This window comes from Equus caballus, chromosome 28 (assembly GCF_041296265.1).
Source record: "Equus caballus isolate H_3958 breed thoroughbred chromosome 28, TB-T2T, whole genome shotgun sequence".
Classification (NCBI taxonomy): Eukaryota; Metazoa; Chordata; class Mammalia; order Perissodactyla; family Equidae; genus Equus; species Equus caballus.
In genome coordinates, this window is record NC_091711.1 from 31,402,901 (window position 1) to 31,428,558 (window position 25,658).

At 35.7% G+C, this 25,658-nt stretch overlaps 1 protein-coding gene across 2 annotated transcripts in view; it reads right to left on the reverse strand.

The window, feature by feature from the left end:
• Window positions 1–1,117: 1,117 nt before the first annotated feature.
• Window positions 1,118–25,658, reverse strand: part of NUP37 (nucleoporin 37) — a 46,405-nt gene continuing 21,864 nt past the window's right edge. For both annotated transcript variants that reach the window (XM_001497500.6, NM_001309340.2), the window contains 5 exon segments: window positions 9,349–9,439; window positions 4,968–5,149; window positions 4,442–4,492; window positions 2,097–2,190; window positions 1,118–1,381 (listed from right to left, as the gene is read on the reverse strand). In XM_001497500.6, coding sequence (XP_001497550.1) covers window positions 1,268–1,381; window positions 2,097–2,190; window positions 4,442–4,492; window positions 4,968–5,149; window positions 9,349–9,439 — 532 coding nt within the window. In that variant the 3' untranslated portion in view covers window positions 1,118–1,267.

Here is a 25,658-nt window from a genome sequence, read left to right on the forward strand (position 1 = left end):
GCCTATCCTGATGCTTTTAGGGTTCTCTGTCCTATCACAGAGACTGTTAAAGAGGGCCACATCAAAATTCCCTGTCCTTTGCCTTTTGAATTTCAAGAGCTGCTTATGAAGGGCTAAAGGAAACTATTTCTATTATTTGGTAATAATATTTTACTGTATTAAATAATTGAGTTTGAAATTGCTATGCAAGTTTTCATCTGTACTTTAAAGCATATACGAGTTTATACCAAACATCTACATGATCACAAAATTTAGTGAATTTTCAAAAATTACTTGCAATTTCCCTCTCTCTTAAAGATAATTTTCTTCATTCCATAAGATACTTATTATAAGACATCTTGCGAATAGAAAACTTGAGTAAAAAATATTTATTGATATTATTAATTAAAAGTAAATTTCTAATTCCTCAGAACTAAGAACTACACATCCCTGAAATAAATTAGTAATACCTACAAATCCCTAAACTGTGTGGCAGACACTAGTTAGGTATTTTCATTCACTTTTACTTAATCCTCACAGTAACTTGATGAGACAGTGATTACTGTCTCCATTTTACAAGAGGAAATGCACTTGAGAGAGGGCATTCACGCACAGTAACACCGAGTCTGCAGGAATCTATTTAACTCTATACCTGACCGACAAGCAGCTACTCTTCTGATTACATCATGCTGTGTCACAGAATCATAATACGGCTTCCTTACATAATGCTGATTTCCGTGATCTTTGAGAGGGTGAATACAGTACTACTGCCACTAGGTGCCATCTCAAAACCATTAAGTTTCTTGCTAAGAATGGTGAAACTTTATAAAAGGCAGAGGCTGTTAAAGGAGTTAAGTTTTACATCATTTTTCAAGGTAAGCTTTACCCCATATTCTAGATGTTCTAAGAATGTTGAGACATCCAGTCAAAAGGAATTTGTGCCCCTGAAAATTAGGAAAACAGCATATATTTAAAGTATAGATGATAGAATACATTTTGGATAATTCTGTGATAAAACCAAAAGCATTATGTTTCCCTAGTCAATTCTTTTATGGAGCTGCTCAATCAATTACAGCCTAAAAAAAATATATATATACACACACACAGACACGCACATACACAGAACAAAACAGGAAAATAATTTTTCAAATCATCATTTTATTTAACAAAAGCAACAACTGGGACATTTCTAGAGTTTACCACATTTTTGATATAAAAATAAGGAATTCTCCAAAATATGTACTAAAAATACAAAATTTATGGATCTAAGGTACACAAAAAATTTATCTTACATTTCAGTCACCCAAAACAACAGCTTGTGGTCTCCTCCAATTGCACATAGTGGCAGAGTTCTATGCCAGGAAAGGCCAGATCCAACGGCTACAGAACCAATGAGGATGGGCTATAAAATATGTGAAGAATTAAAGAAGCTCAATAAATCAGCACAGCTGACAAATGAAAACTACCCTTCAACAGTAAGAATGCACTGATAAACTGTCTTTGTTTATAGTGGAAACAGGATTAAAAAATATGCTCCTTCATAGGTGACATACACATTATTCGTCTGCAGCTGGCTGGACTGAGGGATCCAAATGAGCAATGAATAACTGATGCAGCCTAGACTCAAACAGTTTTGCTGTCTAAACCAACCAAGCAAGATTATTATATTTAAATGAAGGAGGAAACATAAGAAATATTGGCAAAAAGTCTGTCACTACCAGTGATTTCTTCTTACATGAATATTGGCAAAAAGTCTGTCACTACTGGTGATTTAAACATCGAAAAATGCCTTCTCTTTCCAATTTAAGCAGATAATAGACAGTCAAAAATGTCTTTACAGAGGGGCACATATGTATGGTGATGGAGAAAAATGAGATTACTGGGGGTGAGCATGATGAAGTGTATTCAGGAATTGATAAACAATAATCTACACCCGAAATTACACAATGTTATAAGCCATTATAATCCCAATAAAATTACTTAAAAAAAATAAAATAATGAGCACACTAAAAAAAAAAAACCAGTCTTTACTTACACATTACAAATTTGGGGGCTATAAGGGGAAAAGTAGAAAATACAAATTTAAAAACACATGTCACAAAATGTCTCCACGTTACCTGAGGGTGTCCTAAATGATGGATTTGAAACTGGCTTGCCATTTTGCCAGGATAACCAGTGGTTGCAAACAAATTCTCATTAATTGTGGACCACCTAAGAAAAGACAAGGAAAAAAAATAAGTACAGTATCCTACAGATAACTACAAGCTTTTCTGAAACAGGTTATTTCTTTCTGCACAAAACAATAATTTTATAACCCTAAATTAGTTAATATGGCTTTATAATTAGACTGAGAATTCCAGGGAAGTTAGCAGTAAGTATTTTCTCATTCTGTGAATATTTATTAAGTGCTTATTGTGTGCCATTTTGTTAAATTCCAAAGTTACACAAGGTTAGCAGTTCCTTTTTTATAAAGAAAGGGCTGACAGTGTGGTAGGAGACACAAAGAAGGCATGAGACAGATACAAAATACTCACAGTACAATACATTAAAAAAACCCATTTAAGGTTCCTATTGACATTTGTTATAAAATTATTGATAAACTTATGTTTAAACTCCTTGGGATGATACAAACACCTAGAATATTTAAATATTTAAGTTTCTAGGCATCTTAGATACTGGAATACAATGAATCAACGAGTCACCAGGGGTTATAATGAAATTCCAACAACAGGCCCAGCATTATAATAAATGCAGTGGGGAAGATATAAGAGAAAAGAATTCGTGGACCAAAAAAAATGGCTCCAGTCTAGCTAATATTTTTAGGTGTAGCAGATATTATTAGTTGCTTGTCCAGTGTTGTTCTGCCCTTTTTCCATGTTAACTGAACTCCAACTATGTTTGGCACAGGGTGTTCAACTCCAAGGGATGAGACATAATTGGTTTAAGGCAATGATAGGAATCCCCATGAAAGGGGCTGCTTCCTCTCCTTTTTGGACAATGTGGCACGAGACTATGATGTCTGGAACTCTGATAGTCATCTTGTGACTGTGAAGCAAGAAGCCCAAAGCCTTGCCACTGAGGATGGCAGAGGGAAAGATCTGAACTCTCTCTCGTTTTTTTTAAAGATTTTATTTTTTTTCCTTTTTCTTCCCAAAGTGCCCTGGTACATAGTTGTGTATTTTCAGTTGTGGGTCCTTCTAGTTGTGGCATGTGGGATGCCACCTCAGCATGGCTTGATGACTGGTGCCATGTCTGTGTCCAGGATCCCAACCAGCAAAACCCTGGGCCACCGAAGCGGAGCGTGCAAATTTAACCACTCGGCCACAGGGTTGGCCCCTAGGTCTGAACTCTTGACAACACTGATGAGCTACTAAACCAATCCAGAGACTGCCTCCTTCAGACTTCTTGTTAAGTACCATAGTTCATTGATTTTAAAATGAATATTTGCTCACATCTCTGAAATTAAGATGCATCTGACAATCTATGGCATTTTTACACTTAGTTGAACATATTTTTTTCTTAGGAGTACATAAAATAACAGTGTCCCTAAATTCTACAATTTTATTGGGAGTATTTGAAATTTGATTGAATATTTTGTTGTTAGTGCTGTCCAGTCCATTCTGACTCCTACTGACCCTGTGTACAGCAGAATGAAACCCTGCCCAGTCTTTTTGTGCCATTCTCTTACCTTACAGTGCTATAATAGACAATGCTCTGGTGCTATTCATAGGGTTTTCATTACCGGTGGTATAGCTTTCAGCAGCACAGTATCACAGTAGCCACCATATGACAACTGACAGTCGGCGGGTGTGGTTCCTGGACCAGGAAGCCAAGCCATGGAGGTGAGAGTGCTGAATCTTAACCACTAGACCACCAGGGCTGGCTTGATGAAAGGAGCACATAATAAATGTTCTACTGCTTTCAGTCTCTTTGTTAATAAGCTTTCCTATTTGCTGAAAGTACCCTAATGACTACACTGTGCAATGGAATATTATGCAAAAATGAATGAAAAAGAAAAAGATAAACACGTATGTTAATTTAAGTGGAAAAAAGTTGCAGATATATACTATCGAGCGTGTTCTCATTTAAAGCACAGCAATGAGGTTTATATGCACAACATGATCCACCTGTATTTTACATCTGATGTCAGCACAAAAAATAAGGAAGCATATGCTTCAAATTATTGGGGTGGTATTGGTGGAGTGGCAACATGTTTCGTGTTTTATAAAATTTTTCAAAGAAAATATTGGAAAATAAATCACTCCCTCGCCCAGACCAAAAGACAAAAGCAAAGACTTAATTAGAAAAGCAAAATAACCATTTATAAAACAATCAGAAAAAAACAAAACAAATCCCAGTGCAAAGGGGAGGAGTGGGAAAGTATTCCAGGTGGCGGCACAGCACAAAAAAGTAACCAAACTCAAAAGATCAAATGATAACTCCAACGAAAATGGTACATCACCTGAATAAGCAGGCTCGATCCATGTGCACAGGTCTCTTATCTTGAGGGTAACTAAAAGATAATATTTTGCAATTTATGTATTATGGGCTGGTCTCAAGTAGAGGAACTTAAAGTTTAAGAAATATTTTCCCTTTAAAGGATACACTGCCCAATGTAGTTAAACTGTGACAAAATTCCAAATAGGCCCTGGATTATAATTGATGAAATATGATAAAGACATAAACGTGATTTAGAAGCATTACAGAACACCATCATTCAACAGGCCAGTGTTTTTCTTCTTTTTTAAACATAAGTAAACACTCTCAGATCAAAGATTCCTCCTCTGCCTTGTTCTTTCTGGTTACTCTCAAAGTAAACTTGCAAAGCATGGGTACCCCTCTCTGTTATGTAAAACCCCATAGCTTTGGACAGATTTGAGTTTGCTCGATCCATAGAGAGGCCCAGATATACAAGAATGGTCAACAGATCATTTAGCAACAGAGACTGATTTTTTGGTAAGCAACAGATAAATATACTAAGGAAGTACCTGGACCGAGTAATATCCCAAATTAACCAATCATTCCCGGCAACAGCTCCAACTCTGAAGGTGTTTTTTAAGCACCAGTGTGCGGACATTAACGGCATCTGTTCTGATTCAAGAGATAAAATAGCCTGTTGGGCCAAAAGATCATAAAACCGGATTGTTCCATTCTTCTCTGCAACCATCAGCTGTAAGAAAGAAAAATAGAGAAAATTCAACTACCTAATTCACTAGCAAAATATGAGAAGTAGGCACAGATTCAATGTTATATAATAAAATATATATATAAAATAAAATTTGCATATATTACAAGTGGGAGATCAAATGCAAAGGAAGTAAGAGAAGCCTACGTAAAAATCTCTATCAAGTATTAAAAAACCTTACAGAAAATTGGCAAAAGAAAGCCTGAAGAACATTGTGTACAGTTTTAAATGACAATGTATAGTCACCAGGAAAAAGTGATCAGGCTACAGATTCATTCTAGGGAAAGTTACCTTTAAGTTATGTTGTCTAGAAAGGACAGCTAAGTGTGTTTCTCTCAACAGAGATATTCACGTGTTACACATCCTTATGCAATGTAAGTTTGTTTCCTGAAGGGAAGGCAGCATGGCATAGTGAAAGAGCAGACAGGCCTGGGGAGCAAGGCCACCTCCTCCTCTTAAAAGCTGAATGACTTGGCCAAGTTACAAGGCTTTGATTGGCAGCTTCCTCATTTCTAAAATGGACATGTGAGGATAAGAGTAGCCACAGCATTGCTGTCATGATTAAATGAGTATTCTATGTAAAGCACCCGCACAATGCCTGACACATAGTAGCCACTCTCTCGATAAACAGTAGTTACTCTTACTTTGATATTTCCTTTATTCTAAAATACTACTGATTTAAGATGTTCAATAAATTAATTAGTTCCCTTCCTTCCTTTCCTTTCCCTCCCTCCCTCCCTAAGAAATACTTTATCAAATGTATAAATAATTATAAATTCCAATTTTACAAAATATTAAAATGTGAAAAAAATCTGTCTCTTAGACTCAAAGAAGTATAGCATTAGGATACCCATTTGTGGGAGTGAAGATACAGAGATTGCTGTGAATACATAAGTGCAAGGGTAGTTGCTGTCCGAACAAAATGGTTTGAAAAACTCTACATTTTCTGTAAATTTCTTACTTTTAAAGAATGTTCTTTTAATTATGCTTATATTAAGGTGAAAACATTCCTGAAGGTGTGAAGTAGCAGTGGTGGCCTGGAAAGAATGTGAGACTTAGTGTCAAAAATCACTTTTATATCTTTTTGTGACTTTTATATCTTTTACTATTAAATGCTAGCATTTGCTTGGAGCTATCCAGATATATGTCTCTTTTGTGTAGTTTATATCTAATCATGGACCCATCTCTCTCTTTCTTCTCTGGCTGCCTCATTTTTGTCAAGACCAAGCATAACAGAACAAAAATTCTGGACTTGATCTGATATGGCAGACCACTGAGAACCACTAGATTGTTCTAGTACTAATAATAGCGTCAACAATGACAAGCAGCTAAAACTGAGTGCTTATTATGTGTCAGGTTCTCTTTTAAGGTCTTTATACTACTCACTCATTTAATTTTCATGAGCTCCATTTTACAAGATGAGCAAGTGCAGGCAGTGACTGAGAGAGCTTTCCTAACTTGCCAGAGATCACACAGCCAGTTAAGTGGTGAAACTCCAGGCAGTTACCTCCAGAGTCTATACTCTTAACCACTTCTCTGTCACCTTTCTTGAGTTTTTGAGTTTAGTAGTGACATGATGAAACTGATATTTTAAGACTAACCTAACTAAAGTAGGCATGAAGAATCAGAGTGGAGAGCCAAAGACTTTAGAACCAAGCTAAGGTTTGGCAAAAGTTGTACTTGTAAGAACAGAAAGATGAAGAATGCAACTTAAAGACAGAGAGGAATGTATTCTAGTAACAGTGAAGGAAAAATTAAAAGATCTGGAAAAGTTTGCGTACAGGGAAGGAAGATATCAAACATGATTTTAGGATTTTGAATTTACATGATTTCGAGCAGGGACTTTCAAACATTCTGAAGCCATGGAAACAATAAAAAAAAAAGGAGACGGGGTGGGGTGAAATTTTGATGATATATAGAGGAAAAATAGAAATTACATTCAAGCATATAGAAGAAAGGGATATGAAATAACCACAAATTCAGCATTAAGATATAACTTTTGGGATAGAGGTTGTAATAAATGTTTTCATTTCTCATCTAGGTCACAGCTTTTAAAAAATAGCCTATTGTATTTATAGGGGCTGGCCCGGTGGCGCAGCAGTTATGTTTGCACATTCCGCTTCAGCGGCCCAGGGTTCACCGGTTCAGATCCCAAGATGCGGACATGGCACCGCTTGGCAAGCTATGCTGTGGTAGGCGTCCCACATATAAAGTAGAGGAAGACGGGCATGGATGTTAGCTCAGGGCCAGTCTTCCTCAGCAAAAAGAGGAGGATTGGCAGCAGATGTTAGCTCAGGGCTAATCTTCCTCAAAAAAAAAAAAAAAATAGCCTATTGTGTTTATATATGGTGACATTAATATTTTGGTAGAATCCTTGATTATGCTTCAAGTGGACTCACTGCTACAGGGGAGAAATCTAGGCATAAAATTAAATTTAGAACCTAGATTCAGAAATAATACATATGGAAATAATCCTGATATATGTGATATGAATAAATTAGAAAATTTCACTCATGCACATATACAGAGTATAATTCTACTGATGAAAGATCTAACAGGCCTGAAACAAGTTTCCATGGAACATCAGGGCTCAGACAGCACACTTACATAGTCAAGGACATCTCAGCTCAGGATTACTTCCTCTGTGAAGGCTGAGAGCAGACCTGATTAAGGCTTCTTGATGTCATCACTCTACTTACTAGTTTTTTTATTCCAACACTTAAAATCTGTGCTCCTGTATTTCCATGTTTTTCTTCCTTACAGGTCAGTGTGTAACTTAAGGGCAAGGACTTTATTCATTCTTTTACCCTCTATTACAATAAAAGGTACAGTGTAGGAGAGAACTACCCCTTGTAACAATTCACAAATATATAGTGAAAGAAGAGTTGGCAGAGGAGAAAGAAAAAGGGAAGACAGATGCAAAGATGCTCAAGTGGACTAGAATGCAGCTTTAAGATCAGCTGAGCAGGGTTTCAAGAAAGAAATGATCAACAGTATAAAAAGCTGCCTTAAGATTAAGAATGGAAGAAAAGCCCACTGGATTTTTAAAAAAAAATCATTGATGATTTCTGAGAGTAGTGGAGACTGAATGAGATTACAGAGTTAGTCCAAGAGACGGGGAATGAGGAACCGAAGTTAAAAGTTATGGGTGATGGGTTCAAACATTTAGAAATAAAAGGTTTGAAGAAGATAGATTAAAATTAAAAGGGAAGACAGAAGAATGTAATGGTCAAGAGCAAGAACTATGGAGCAGGCTGCTTGGGTTCAAATGCCAATTCTTCCAGTTAGTAGCTGTGTGGCTTTGGGTATGTTACTTACGTTCTCTGTGTTTTGGTTTCCTTATCAGTAAAATGAAGATCATCACAGTACCTATCTCATAAGGTTGCCATGAGGGTTAAACGAGCTAACATACATGAAATGCTGACAACGGGCCAAGGATACCTAAGTACTACGTACGTGTTCTCTATGATTGATCAAACTTACCTTTTTGTGCAAGTACAAGGACAGAAAGGAGTCAGTGTAAGAGAAGTAGGAAGACGCTAGAGGACTATGAGAGCAGGATGCGTAGGAACTAGCATGAGTCTAGGCAACTGAAGGGTTAACTTTAAGAAGACGAATGCCGTAAGTTCTTAGATTCCAGGGAAAGATAAAAATAGAGGGCTGCCCAAGAGACAATACTGGGAAATGAGAGAACTCTTGTTGAAAGGCTCCCATTTTCTCAATGAAATAAGAGTGAAGGCCAGTTGATAATAACTTGCTGTGTACTTTAGAACTTTAGAAAGCTCTACTCTGAACAGGAATTGAATACAATCGCAGCCAGGTCAGATTTGCCTTACATCCACTGGTGCTTTCTGTTTACACACATGGCGCACAAGCATGGATTTAACATTTTTTAACAAATACTGCTACTCGATAGTCTGGGCATCAGTTTTCAGGTTGTAACCTGTCAAAGGGCAGGAAAAGGATATTGTGAATAAAGGCCACTTATGGATGATAGTTGTCAAATAAAAACTTAATTATAGAGGACTTTTAAAGTACAGACTTCTAGACTAATCCAAATGCATTTGTGCCAATTAGAGACTCTGAGGTGGAAAAAGTCATTGATTAGTCTCCTCTATGTGTGCATGTATTGTATGTGTATACGTCTTTTCAGCTTGATAAAAGAAAGCTAAGTTATAAATAACCTTAAACGTTTCCTCAGGATGCCAGCACACACTCATCCCAGGGGAATGGAGAACAAAATGAGCTATCTGTATTCCTTCCAAGTTCCAAATCCTAATAAAAAAATAGGAGAATAATGTTAAATATCTTTGATATATCACTACTAAAAAATAAAATTTCCACGAATTTATTCAAAGCTATTAACTAGAGATTATAAGGTAGATATTTGTATTTAAAGTATATCTTTTAAAGAATATTATAATTACAATTATTTCAGAAAATGTGATAGAAGTATGAAGAATGTAAGTTTAACCATTACCACATTTTCTCTCTAATTAATTTAACACAGCAGCACAGTAACACAGTCACCAAATTTAATATACTCTTTATTTTGTGGACAGAATCTTGACGTTTCTAGGTTGCATTCCTACTTCAATGGTCATTTCAATTAACAATAATGCCTACCAGGGGTGCTTAAAACATGCCCTCCAAGTCCTCCTATTTTCAAAATAACATATAAAGAAGCTAGTAGGAGGTGATGTGAATTTAGGGAGACAGTAATTTTCCACAGTTGCTTATTCCTCATGCCTTTGGGTTTCCATGGCAGGGGCTACTTCCTATCTTATACCTTTTCTGATCTGGCTTACTTCCTCATTCTCTTTTTCAAAGGTGGTCTTGATTGACAGCTACTAAATTAAGGGTGGTGTGAAGGAAGAGGCACTTGGTTCCTCCCACTCTCCCTCTCCTCAATACTTACAAATCCATAGTAATAAGGATCAAGTTACTCACTGGCATGGCTTCCCATCACAGTTTCTTTCCTATCCCCAGAGTGGAGTCAAGACTCAGAAATCTCCACAATGGCACTTTGTTGTGAGAAGTGCTATCTCCCACCCAGACTGCTAGTTCTCCAGCCCAATCTTCACACTCAGCCACTGTACATCTCACTGGTACAGCGTGTGGCACAGAGTTGGCATGGCAGGAGACAGAAGTTGGTGGGTGGTTGGCAAAGTGTCCACAGAATTCTGATCCCTAAGAATTGAACTAATTCATTAGACATCTTTGGACTTTTTCTTCTAGGTTCCACAGATCACATCTCATTATGGACCATAAAACAATTTCAATAAACTTAAGGAAAATGTCTTTAAAGTCTAGGCAAAAACTTATTTCAAAGAAAATACACACATTTATTGGACAATGCTACTCTTCTGTGCCAAACCACACTATTTCAAATACTTTTTCTGCCTTGTAGAAATTATAGAGTCTCAAATCTTGAAATATCATAGCTAAACATGTAAACTAACAAAAGTTCTTCGAAATGATTATCTACTTGATTAAATAATTTAGAAGCATACTCTTTTCTCTTGCCAATACACCCTTTTAACAGTATTTACCATAGAAAGGAGACAATTACAATTTAATTGAAGAGGGGAATCACATTTACCAAGGGTTTATGCAATTGTGTTTTACTCCCCACAATGACTAAGATTATTAATTATGGCAACTGAATATTTCTTTCTTCTCTATTGCCTTTTGCATAATAAAGTGCTGGACTAGCATATATTTTACTACTTTTGAAATAGTAGGAATCTGTCTTGCGAATTCAGTGAGTCCCATGAGAGAATAGTTTAAAGGCTCCATTCTTTTGATCTTATTCTTTTGATCTAATTCTAATATGTATTTGACTTTTGTTTGCTGTTATATAAACTGAATAAATACATACTAGAATACTTTCATGATTTTTTCCTTTCAAATGGAGGAAACCAAAGAGGTAGAAAATATAGATAAAGATATTCTATAAAAACAGGTCAATTAATGAAGTGTATTCCTGCCCAATGAATCAAATTTTAGTTTAATTTTTAAATATTATTTTATCCTGAACAGAACCTAACATTAAAAAAAAAACTGACTTAAAAATGAGGAGGGTGATCCAGATTACTTTATAGGACTAGGGTAAAATGATTTATGATTTATAATTATATGCTTATTAAATAATTCTTAGTGGTCACACAATCCAAGTACTAAGTATGCAAAATACAACAAATTGGGTTGAAATGAGTTATCATAACTAAATTAGCTACAGATGGTACATATTACGTTGCTGTCTTATTTCCCCTTTTGATAGATTCCATAATTAAGCTCTTCTCAAATCCTTTTGTGGAGCTAAACTCATTTTTCTGTGTCTTTACTACATGGCTCATGTAGGTAATATTAGTTCCATCAGATAAAGTCACATGACTTTTACTTTTTTGATACCTTTTTTTGCAGTGCACCATACATAATAAAAACACAAAAATCTTAAGCAGACTGCTCAAAGAGAACAGCACCCAAATTAAGAAACAGAGTATTTCCAGAACTCCAGAAGCCATCTTGTGCTTCTTTCCAGTCATATTTCCGTGCCCTCTCACAAAAGGTACCCACTACCCTGACTTCCAACACCATAGCTTACTTTTGCCTGTTTCGAACATCATAAAAATGAATCATATGTATGTTCTTAGTCTGGCATCTTTCACTCATCATTAGATTTTGTGAGATTTATCAACATTGTTGTATCTTATTATACTTTGTTATTCTCATTCTGTATATAATATTCCATTAATTAAGTACACCGCCAATGTATTTATCTATTCTACTACTGACAGACATTTAGGTTGTTTCCAATTTTTGGTTATTACCAATAATGCCACTATAAACCTTACTGCACATGTCTTTTAGTGAATACAGACACCCACATAGCTACCCCTCTACTTACACACACACATGCACACCCACCCACCTGCTGGGTCCGTACCAAGGAGTGGAACTGCTGGATTATAGCTTACAATTATGTTCAACTACAGTAGGATTTGTCAAATTGTTTTCCAGACTGGCTGTACCTCATTTTTCTTTTTGTCTCTCATATTTCTTTTTAATTATCAACTAAAAAAGCCTAAACTTTCTCTGATAAATTTTCTGACAAAAATAATCTTAAAACAATCAATTTGTCTGAATGGCAAAAGGTACAACTTTTCAGTTGGTCTTATTTGTAAGGCAAATTTTTTAAATCATCCCTTTTTTCTTGTATTTTACATTATTTTCATGTATCGGTGTAAGGATAAATTGGCATCCGTTTTAAAATGTAGCGAACACAATGTGTAGTAAAAGCTCTCTTAATTGACCTACTTCTGACACACTCTTCCTTTATTCCTCTGTAGACCTGACAAGAACAAGAAGGCTATTTTCTAAAAGGCTAACACGTGAGTTTGTTGCAGGCTCATCAAGAGGGAATAGGGGTTTTTTGCTTAGCAAAACGCTGCTTGTAAGTGATGTAAACCCATGCTTATTAGTGTAATTACATAATTAATATTATATAAGCTAACAGAATATGAATTTGAAAGAGCTGTTTCAATGAAACTAAATTGATGGCAACTAACTAAAGATGTTTCTAATTGAAAAAAATGCTCTTAAATTAGGTATGTGTGAGTTACAAAAGATTAAGCAATAAAGATCATAAAAATCTACATATATTGAATTAAGACTGCTTTAGCAAGTGTTGTTTTCACAGTAGACACTGTATTAGGGGTGTGGTTCATGCAAAAAAGAGGTCCAATGCTAATCAATGGACTCCTAACTTAAGAAGAAGAAGAAAAAAGTCTTGGCCTAATATCAAAAGATTGGCATGATGGCAAATTGGTATACTTTGATATACATGTTGTACATGAAAATAATGTAGGTAGTCATTCTGACATTCTTTTAAAATGATTTCCTGAGTTTACTGACTATTTAGTTATCAAAGGAATTATGGGTTTAGACCATATCGGATAAGAGAGTTTCCATTGTAATCGGAAAAAAACCCCCAGAAATTCAGAAATTAAAATTTTAATATTTCCAAATTTATTGCTAATAAAGCTGTTCATATTAAATAAAATTACCTAAAAGTTAATTATAACCACAGAAGCAAACTTTTCAGGAAAGTGGTATATCACAGAAAGAGAAAAGCTATATGAGTTCATAGCCTTTGTAATACACATAATCAAACATATGGAAAGATAAATGATACCACTGAAGAAAGTATAAAAATATAACATTATCAAGTTAAACTACCTTGACCAAAAGGCAGGAGCTTATATTAAACATATATAATTATTATATATGATATATGATATATATATATATCACCTCTTTACAGATTTGCAAGGGAAATTTCAAAGAAAAAGCTTTTAAGGTAAAGTTAATCTGCCAACATATTAAGAAGCCAATAATATAGACTGAATCAAAGGGCAGTGGAGATAGACAGCATCACTCTTCAAGTAAAATAAAATGACAGTTTTGATCCAATCTGACTACAATTAGAACAAACATCCCCATCTCTCCCAACTCTGTAGTCCTAAGTAGAACTTTCAGATTTAGCTGTAAAATGTACAGATGAAGAGCTATCCAGATCTAAGATTATGAATTACACTTACTTTACTTTTGGTAGTTTATTGTTAAAATTATTGCCTCATTTCAGGCAGAGTGCTTTTCAGCAGAACATTAAGTATCCCTACCATATGGTATTTAAATGGAACTGTCCCATCTAATTAATAAAAAGGTCCCATAATTTGGATGTTGGCATACTGGGAATATCCTAGATATTCTCAAAGGTCTTTTAAGTTGACAATTAGTAGAGGGAGATGTTCCCTGTGAGAATTCAAAAGGAAATTTCCTCGCTAATACTCTGTTCTTTTTATTTGTTTGTTCTCTATTTTTTAATTGGTAGCTCATTGTCTGTTAGGGAGTTCATTGTAGAAGGAAATTTCTGCTACCAAATGTTTTTGACAACAGACAAAAGAAGGAATGGATGACATTAAATGACACATCTGTATCCACTTGGCCCTCTCTAACTGGTAAAGAAAAATACAAACCACAATCTTTCTAAAAGACATGACTGGATCACATGAGTCACTGTATTGATTAATTAAATATGAAAGCAAGAACAAAAGTAATACCGGGTGTAGTTACAAGGATGAAAAGGCACTTTACAATGTTACTAGGTGCAGGAAAGTGTCCTCCAACATTTTTAGACAAGAAACACGGTATTCACTGAGTTCATGATAGCAGAATGAAGAGTTTCCTCTCTGATTTCCAAATACTCAGTCACTAAGTTACTCATCATGCTATGAATGACTGAAAAAAGGGAAAGATGGTATATTTCCTTAGTAAGTAAACACACAGGAAGAAAAATGAAACAAATTACAAAATAATTTAGTGCTACCATATCCGATTTTAAGTGCAAAAAGAGTCAGAGGTAGGGAATCATATAAATGAAAACCTAGGGATTAGACAGACAAATCTTGACAGTCGGTATGGTAGGTTAGAGTGGTGACTAAACAAACTTTCTCAGCTTGTGGCTTAGACTATGGGGAAATTTGATAGCCAGGCAAAGCCTTAACAGTGGAGGCAACAAAATAGGACGATAGTAAAAAATAAGCATTTTGTAATGGGTACTTTCAGTATGTGTCAGTATTTCAAATATATTCAGAAATAAGATTAGACTAACTCTTTTTTTTTTTTTACTACTTGAGACTACTAAGCAAGTAGTATTAATGATAAAAGAAATGGATTCCCATAAATTTTACGGACTTGAGAATAAGAAGAATTATAAGGGTGAAAATGAGAAATAATTTCATATGCTTAATATTTTACCCTTCAGTAATTAAAAACGAGTCAAAAATAGAGTCGATAATCAAAGGCTGTGTGTGTTTTGGAGGGGAGAGGAAGTGGCCTGTTTCATACATAAGACTAATAAGCCAACTATATCATACAAAAAATAATGTACTATTGTACGTCTTCATGAAGCCCTGGAAGGGTTAAAAAAATCCTATAAGCTTACATGTTGTTGCTGCATTTTGATTTCTTGAAATTATAAACAAATTCAGTAGACACTAAAAGTTTATTATCACCGAGCTGAGAAACTACCTGAGGCCATCCCAGAGGAGAATTAACATCTTATTTAACTAACTTACAATTACACAAACAGATAGATTTTTGAAGGATAGGAATTATGAGAAATTTCATCAGATTTAAAAATAAAGCTCAAAATTAAACTCTCAACTGCAAAGAAACACCAGAAGGTAGTTTTCAAACAGATCATACGTAATGATTTCATCTTCAAGGAACTCAGAGTAAAAGAACTTTTCCTTTAACATAAACCTTAACACAAACATCAGTAATACTACTCAAGAAATATTAGCATTCCATTATTTCCAAGAAAAATTTTGATAGACTTTACAACTTAAAATTTGAACATATGCTATGAATGAGGCAAAGTAATCCTTATCAGTCACATAAACAGACTTTCAAAATAAACCTAAGAAATGTTTATGGATATGATTCTCATTTATATAATTCACTTACTGCAACCACATGAGGGCCACATGAAGCAAGCTTAAATTACTGCAATCACTGATATGGTAATACACTTTATGAAGTATTGGTTTCGTATTTCATCTACAAGGGCATATGAGAGAGAATAAAGAGCTGAATACCAGAGAGTGGTGTTACCAGTACACGATCATATACAATTTCAGAAAACTCTTTCATCACATTATAACTTTTACTCTCTTAGAAGCTTTCATTAACAAACTATTTCATTGCATTGAATTAAAAAAGTCTGCAAATGTGATCAACAGGTTTTAGTACAAGTTTTGGACAGTTCTTAATAAAGACACAGAATCTTTATGTTCCACTCGCTGGAGGGAAATGATTACCAAACTCAACACAAACTGCCTATTTTATCCCATTCTTAAAGCTCTTGTAAGAGCTAAACAATAATTGATCTTGATTTAAAATGTTACAAAAAATTAGAGGGAATTTTAGAAGACAAGCAGAGAACTTTATTTCTGAAATTCTTTAACCACAACATTATAATCAGTCATATAAATTCTCCTGATTTCACTTTGTACCTGGAATTATTGAGGTGCAGTTTATTTGCTTCTCAGTGGGGATTAACCTTCCAAGGAATGCTTCCTCAGCCTACCTTCAGAAGGCTCGGAGGCCCCTTCTTTTCTCTGTTTCCCACAAGGACTATTTTTTAAAAGATCACATGTTTTGTGATCCCCGTTGGGGCATGGGTGGGAGGGGAACACTCGATCCTAACTATGGATCTTGAAGACGCTCGAATATACATGAAGAGAGGTAATATAGAAAGAACTTAGCTAGCACAGGGCACACAGGAGACATCTGATAAACATTCTTTTTCCTGTTGTAAAGTTTCTCAAAAAATAATACTTTTGGCTTACTGAATATCTGAGATAATTCAGTATTCCCTTATCCAATGATTTGGTTATATTCCTGAAAAAAAATTTTATTCTTTATTTTTATATACCTCCACTTCTCCCAGTCTTTTTAAAAATGATGGCAGCTAGAACATGACAACTACTAACATCCCATGTTTTATGGACGAAGTGAATGGCACATTACATACCTCTATTATTTTAGTCTTAAACTAAGAATCCCTTGGTTTCTAGAAGCCAATTTTCCTTCACCATAAATTTTGTCTAATATTTTAAAAGATTATTAGGGAGGAGGAGGAGAAAAGGGGTTTACTTCTGACATCCTTTGTAGTTACAGTGAGTACTGGGTCTTCTATTTCTTTTGTATCCCCCAAAGTACTAAGTGTTGGCTATAGTAAACGTGTTTAATAAATACTTGTTGATCTGACTTGTTCTTACAGAACGGTACTGTTTTTAATATACAAAAACATCTGTTATTTGGCACTGACTGGGAAGAAGATGTTCTGTATTAGTGAGTTTTTAAAATAATAAACTTAACCCATTAAATACTTAAATACCATTTTTATCTTCTTTTGGAAGTAGGGGATAATAAATCTTTCTAAATGAATATGCACTTATTTACCTCTCAAATATAATTTTAACCTTCTTTTGATGATGCTGGGTCATAATTATGAACCTACTATTTACATTTTCCTGTGTATATGTGTGTATTTGTATATGGTGAACATGACGAGGGAGCATAAAGGAAATGGTGTAGAACATGAGGCTGAATGGCTAGCAATCCCATGATTTACTTGGGAATTTCTTTTCTTAAATACATCTCTTGTTGGATGCTTGCTTTGATAATGGCATCATTTTTATAAAGGCGTGGTGACAGATACAGAGTTGTATTCATTCTTTCACCTGCTCAAGCACTGAGCACTCTTCCACAGGAGCACTCTTCTAGGAGTTGTGATGACCTAGATAGTAAAGCATGGCTGACCCTGCAAAACACCTTATTAGTGAGAAGGTCAGAGCAGTCTACCCTAGAATAATTTCCCTCATGCTCTAGAAAAGTCTGTTTCTTTTTACTCTGCTTTGTCATCTGAAAACTGGGCTAATGAAGTATGAATAAGGAACATGACATCTTCATTTCAAGAATTGGTACTAGAGTGCTTCAGCAAAGATATCTTTCAAAAATTACAAATTCTTCACAAGCAGAAGATGGTAGTCATGACGCTTGCAGGTTATTGTTTTTTTCCCCTGACTTTTGACAGTTTTATTATCATGCGTCTTGGAGAAGGTCTTTTTGCATTGAGATAATCGAGTGTTCTATTAGCTTCACAGATTTGTATATACAATTCCTTCCGCAGGTTTGGGAAGTTCCCAGCTATTATATCTTTAAATAAGCTCTCTGCTCCCTTCTCTCTCTCTAGCCTCCTTCTGGAATACCCATTATCCTTATGCTGCCCTTCCTAATGGAGCCGAATAATTCTTTGTAGAATTTCTAATTTTTCAAAAACATCTTATTTCTCTCTCCTCTTCTACCTGCACCATTTCTATACCTCTATCTTTGACCTTGCTAATTCTCTCTTCCATAGGGTCTGCTCTATTTCCAGTGCTTTCTAGTGCATTCTTCACCTCACTTGTTTAGTTCTTCAGCTCTAGAATTTCTGTTTGGTTCTTTTTTAGAGTTTCTATTTCTTTGGTAAACTATTTCTTCTGCTTGTTGATTTTATTCCTGAGCTCACTGAACTGCCTTGCTGAGTTTTCTTGTAGCTTGTTGAGTTTCTTCATGACAGCCATTTTGAATTCTTTATCATTTAGATCACAATCTTCCATGACTTTGTTTTCTGGAGGACTGTTATTTCTGTTTTGTGATACTGTGCTATTGTGGCTTTTTGTGGGGACCAGTGAGTTATACTTCTGCCAGCACATTTGTGTAGCAAACACTTTTCTTATTTAGGTATAGCTTTGTTTGTTTTGATTCAAACTTTTAAACCAGTTGGAGATTAGAGGCCTTTCTTTTGTTTTTCAGTAGGTGGTGCCATAGTGCTAGTTTTTGGTTTCTCTTGCCTGAGCTGCCTCTGGCTACAATTGAGGATCTACACATTCCACCTTCCATAGTCTCTATCTGGGGTGTTGCTGGTACTCTCATCATCATGGCCTGTGCCTCTGGGGGTCACTGATGCCTTACTGATGACTTGCTCTTGCCTGCACTGCTGTGGTGCTGGCTTGTCACCAGGTGTACAGGGATGGCTGATGCCTCTGCCGTGCATCTGGATCACCTGGGTTGAAAGCTTTGCTGGTGTGGTGGGGGCAGGGGCAGGATGGGGAGGGAGCCAGGTTTGTGGGGCACTGCCTCTGTTGTTGCCTGTTAACTTGTGGCTGTAGGCACTGCTGTGGTTGGGATGAGTCCTGCATGCTTTCCATTGCTGCTACCCAGGCTCTGAGTCCTGGATGAAGACAAATGGATCCTCTCACACTGCCATGATGATGATGTCTTAAACACAACTCTAAGTACAATTCTATCAATTTTATTAAGCCCTATGTATCACTTGATTTTGACCAGAACACATAGGTAATATGAACATCTGCTTTTTCAATAATATAAAAAGATTAAAACTTCTTAAAGAACCTTAAAGTAGAAACAGTATAGCTGTAGTGCTTCAGAGCCAGACTGCCTGGGATCTGCAACTATAAAAAGGGAATAATAGGAGAACACACCACAAAAGGTTTTTGAAGATTAAATGAATTAATTCATATAAAACTTAGAATAGTGCCTGGTCACATATTATTATCTGAATCAATGATTCTCAACAGAGGGTGGTTCCAACACCAAGGGGGCATTTTTGATATTCCTAATGATTGGGGTACTACAGGTATTTAGTGGATGAGAACCAGGAATGCTAGTCTGTATGACTTTTGAATGTCAGAGTGAAATTAAGGAATACCTTAAAAGGTGGGGACATTTCAAGATAGGAGATGTTTTTGCAGTCTTTGTTAGTACTCCATCCCGTGGCATACCAGTGAATTATTTTAATGCTATCCATACAAAAACTGGCTGATTTGCAAGAATATTATCCTTCCTTATTTTTTTAATGTGACATCCTATAATTTGTCTTGTCATGTTATTTCTATTTTGGTTAACATTATTTCCCTCTTTCACTCACCATATTTAATTATTTTCTATTACTACTGACGTAAGTTTTTATTCTAACAACTGCAGTTTTGCTCAGGGCTATGACACTGCAGAACTCCAGATGGCACTATTTACATTGTGCTCTATGCAAACTACATCCCCGGAATTGTGCAACTTGGCAGCCTTGCCTCTACCTTACATTTTCCTGTTACTGTATTTTTCTGATATTCAAATTTATTCACTGTAAAGATGGACAAAGACTACCTCACTATGTCTTCTTGTATAGTTGTATCTGAGTATATACACACTGCACTGCTATTCTATAACAGTTTGTTTTCTTTTTATAGAAATGTATAGTACAATTCAAGTACTATAATAACTTTTTATAATTATGTATTTTGATAGATTATATTTTTTATGAGTTTAAGTTTATATAGTAGGCATTATAAAAGGTTTGTTAAAAAAAGGGAGTATTGGGGGCAGGCCCAGTGGCGCAGTTGACAAGTTCTGCTTCAGCAGCCTGGGGTTTACTGGTTCAGATCCTGGGTGTGGACCTTAGCACCACTTGTCAAGCGATGCTGTGGCAGGCGTCCCACACAAAATAGAGGAAGATGGGCGCGGGTGTTAGCTCAGGGCCGGTCTTAGTCAGCAAAAAGAGGAGGATTGGCAGCAAATGTTAGCTCAGGGCTAATCTTCCTCAGAAAAAAAAGGGACAATTGAGACTGATAATCGCTGACTTAAACGAGAACTTAAACTTCTTATAAACTTGTACAGATTACAGAATACTAAAACTAGATGGAATCTCAGATAAAATTTAATCTGTCATCTTCTATAATAACATTTTATATTATGAGTAGCACCTTGCTTCAGTTTGAATTAATTAAGTTATATTACAGAATGCAGAGAAGTAAGAAAGATCTAAAATATTCTTGTCTACAAATACCACCTTCTCAGGATGAACTTGAAAATTGCTACTCAGGCAGAAGACAGAAGGAGTGAGTTAGGAATGTAGGTACCAGAGCCAGACTGCCTGACATTCTGCTCCTCTATTAACAGCTGTGTCCCATTCTACAAATTACTAAGACTCTATGCCTTGTATCCCCATCTTATAAAATGAGGATAAAAACAGTACCTAAGAGCTGTTGTAAAAATTAAATAAATTTACAAAGGCAAGGCACTTAGAGTGGTGGTTAGCATACAGTAAAGCACTCAATAAAATATTTAGTAATATTTACTTATTAATATTATAACTCATTTACAGAAAATAAAATACCTTTGTCAGTCTTAGAGAAGCCTGAAACGGTTCTGAAATGTTTATTCACAGGTTTAAAAATGAATCATAATTACCGAGAATCTAGCACAGTGCCAGGTACATGGATACTTGATATTTGCTGACTGAATGAACTAGTCTATACATTAATTTATTCTCTATACATTTATTTGTTGTCTATTATAAGAGATAAACAAGTGACAATTTTTTAATGGACAGACTGACATACTAGTACAAGTGAGGACTATCTTTGTTCTGATTTAGAATTTGGCAGTTTTCAATAAAATATATAAACTTTATGAACCTGTTCAGGGGATAGATTGATTTGAAATGGTATCGCTAAGGCCACAAATGTCCTAGCTGATCATAATATTGTGTCTCTCTTGAAAATGCCAAAGCCAAACATCAGAAAACAGGCATAGATCAAAATAATGAATTTATTTTAAAAATTATTATTTTTTTAAGTTGTCATCGAGTCAGAGAGAAATATTCCTTCTGCTCTTTATAGGACAAAATGTTAAGAATCCATATTGTAGGACTGCTCTTATGATATAGTCTCTTTTGTTAATATATATCTCATAATGTAATATTCCTTTGCACTAGGGTATAGTATTTTACATCGTAAAGCTTAGTATTTAAAAAAAATTGTATTCACTTATTTTACTCATTTATTTTATTTACTCACCATCTTAAAGTGTACAATTCAGGGGCACTTAGTACATTAACAATGTTGTGCAACCATCACCCCTATCTAGTTACAGAACATTTTCATTATCCCAAAGGGAAATACCGTACCCATTACGCAGTCACTCCTGTTCTCTCCTCCCCCCAGTTCCTGGCAACCACTATCTGTTTATGGATTTGCTTATTCCTGGAGATTTTATATAAATAGAATCATAGAATATTTTATGTCTAGCATCTTTCACTTAGTAAAGTTTCATCAACTTGTAGCATGTATCTGCACTTCATTCCTTTTTATAGCTGAATAATATTTCAATGTATGGATATACCACATTTTGTTTATCCATTCATTCACTGATAGACATGTGGGTTGTTTCCACCTTTTGACTACTGTGAATAGTGCTGCTAGAAACATTCCGTTATAAATTTTTGTTTGAATACCTGTTTTCAATTCTTTTGGGACTATACCAATAGGGATAGAATTGCTGGGTTACATGCTTAACTTTTTGAGGAACTGCCACACTGTTTTCCACAGTGGCTGCACCATTTTATATTCCCACCAGCAAAGTATGAGGGTTCCAATTTCTTCACATTCTTGGCAACACTTGTTATTTTCTGTCTTTTGTTTACAGCTATCCTAGTAAGTGTAAAGTAGTATTTCATTGTGCTCTTGATTTGCATTTCCCTAATGACTAATGATATTTGGCATCTTTTCATGTGCTTGGTGGCTATTTGTCTATCTTTGAAGAACTGTCTATTCAAGTCTTTGCCCACTTTTAATAAGGCTTTTTATTGTTGAATTATAAGACTTCTTTGTATATTTTGGATATGAAACCCTCACCAAATATATGATTGGCAAATACTTTCTCCCTTCTGTGAGTTGTCTTTTCACTCTCTTGACAGTACCCTCTGATGCCCCCAAGTTTAACATTTTGATGAAGTGAACTTATCTTTCTTTTGTTCTGTGTGCTTTTGGTGTCATATCTAAGAAACCACTGCCAAATCCAAGGTCATGAAGATTTGCCCCCATGTTTTCTTCTAGACTTTTCTAGTTTTAGCTAGATGCTGTTGAGGATTTTTGCATCTATATTTGTGAGGGATATTTGTCTGCAGTTTTCTTTTCTTGTGATGTCTTTGTCTCGCTTTGGTATCAGGGTAATGCTGGCCTCATAGAATGTTAGAAGGCGTTCCATTCTCCTCTGTTTTCTGGATGCATTTGAGAGACTGGTGTTAATTCTTCTTTTAATGTTTGGTAGAATTTCCCAGTAAAGCATCTTGTCCTGGGCTTTCTTTGTTGGGAAGTTTTTAATCACTGATTCAATCTCTTTATTTGTTATAGATCTATTCAGATTTTCTATTTTTTCTTGAGTTTTGGGAATTCTATGTTTCTGGAAATTCGTCCATTTCATCTAGGTTATTTAATTTATTGGTGTATAACTGTTCACAGAATTCTTTTATAGGGGCCAGCCCGGTGGCGCAGCAGTTAAGTTCGCACGTTCCGCTTCTCGGTGGCTGGGGTTTGCCAGTTCGGATCCCGGGTGCGGACATGGCACCACTTGGCAAAAGCCATGCTGTAGTAGGCGTCCCACGTATAAAGCAGAGGAAGATGGGCATGGATGTTAGCTCAGGGCCAGTCTTCCTCAGCAAAAAGAGGAGGATTGGCAGTAGTGAGCTCAGGGGTAATCTTCCTCAAAAAAAAACAAAACAAAACTCTTATAATCCTTTTTATTTCTGTAAGGGTGGAAGTAATGTCCCCACTTTTTCTAATTTTACTAATTGGCATGTTCTCTCTTTTTTTGTTTGTCTAGCTAAAAGTCTGTCAATTTTGTCATATCTTTTCAAAGAACCCATTTTTGGTGTCAGTGATTCTATTATTTTCTATTCTCTATTTTGTTTATCTCTGCTCTAATCTTTATTATTTCCTTCCTTCTGCTGGTTTTGGGTTTTCTTTCTTCTTTTTTTAGTTCCTTAAAGTATAAACTCAGGTTATTGATTTGAGCTCTTTCTTCTTCTTTTTTATTTTTTTTAAGGAAGATTAGCCCTGAGCTAACATCTGCCACCAATCCTCTTCTTTTTGCTGAGTGAGACTGGCCCTGAGCTAACATCTGTGCCCATCTTCCTCTACTTTATATGTGGGATGCCTGCCACAGTGTGCCTTGACAAGCGGTGTGTAGGTCCGCAGCTGGGATCCAAACCAGTGAATCCGGGGCCACCAAAGCAGAACATGCGAACTTAACGCCTGTGACACCAGGCTGGCCCCTCTTTCTTCTTTTTTAATGTAGGTGTTTACAGCTATAAATTTCCCTCTCGTACTGCTTTTGCTGCATCCCATAAATTTTGTATGTTGTGTTTTCATTTTCACTCATCTCAAAATATTTTCTAATTTCTCTTGTGATTTTCTCTTTGATCCATTCATTGGCTGTTTAAGAGTGTAATGTTTAATTTCAATCTATTTGTAGATTTTCCAGTTTTCCTTCTGTTACTGATTTCTACTTCATTCTGCTGTGGTCAAAGAAGATATTTTGTGTGATTTCAAGCTTCTAAAATTTATTTAGATTTGTTTTGAGGCCTAACATATGGTTTATTCTGGAGAATGTTCCGTGTGCACTTGAGAAGAATGTGTATTCTGCTGATGTTGGGAGTGTCTGTTGTATGTTTGCTAGGTCTACTTGGTTTATAATGTTGCTCAAATCCTCTACTTCCTTACTAACCTTCAGTCTAGTTATTCTATTTAGTTTTTTTTTTTTGTGGAAGGAAGATTCGCCCTAAGCTAACATCTGTTGCCAATCTTCCTCTTTTTGCTTGAGGAAGATTGTTGCTGAGCTAACATCAGTGCCAATCTTCCTCTATTTTGTATGTGGGATGCCACCACAGCATGGCTTGATGAGTGGTGTGTAGGTCTGCACTCAGGATATGAACTGGCAAAACCCAGGCCGCTGAAGCAGAGTGCATGAACTTAACCACTATGCCACTGGGCCAGCCCTAGCATGTTTTTTTAAAGCATGGTATCATCTGCATATAAAACAACTTCCAAGGTGATACAGGCTTTGACTGTGATTGGACATGGATTTCACTAATGTACCTTTACCATCAACATGCAGACCCAGACTACAGCAGGCATTACTTTAGTATAGCGACAGGAATGATTCCTGGGATGCAAATGGCTATTTCCACTGCCCAAATTGTACAGTTACCATTTGGCTAGTGTCTTTATTTGTAACTTGGAAATTCTATACTTTGAGTTAATGAGGATAGTTGTATTGAAATGTTTTTCTATTGTAGTCTGTCCTCTTAGAATTCCTTCTTTCCTTTGTTACTAAGAGAATTTAAGATATTTACTACTCTTCCTTACTTTGAACTTCCTGATTTACTTATATTTCTGTTTCTCTTTAAAATCTTATCTATATTGCTTAGCTTTTGGCCCAAGCGGTTCGACTTTAATACCCAATTAGAATTGTCCTTTACTTCTGGTTGGCAAACTAAGCCGATGAATTCTAAATTTAGCTCCCCAGCTACCACTGCAATGATGTTATCAACCCCCAAATCCCAGAGGCTTACAAAAAGAAGAATAAATTTCTTGCTCATGGGTCTGTGGGAAGTTCTATTTCATAATGCCAGATGGGTCCATAACTGCTCCATGTGTTTCTCATTCTAGGACCAGGAGCTATCTAGGACATACTCATCTTATAGCAGAAGACAGAGGACAGTAGGTCAAGACAAACCAAGTAAAACATTTAAAGTGTCTGCTTGTGTCACACCTGCTAACATTACATTGGCCTAAATAAAATCACATGGCTAAGCCCAACAGAATGGGAAAATCTCCTCTTTCCATGGGAAGCGGGAAGAGAGAATAAGTATTTGCTGAACAATAACACCATCAACCAGTCTAGCAAAATAAGAAAATTAGGGGTGGTGTAGTGACTTTTCAAAGTTAAATCTATTCAAATTAAAGGACTTACTCTGAAGTTAAGCTCTTTTGCCTTTTTAGAGTAATAATGTTCTCTTTTAAAA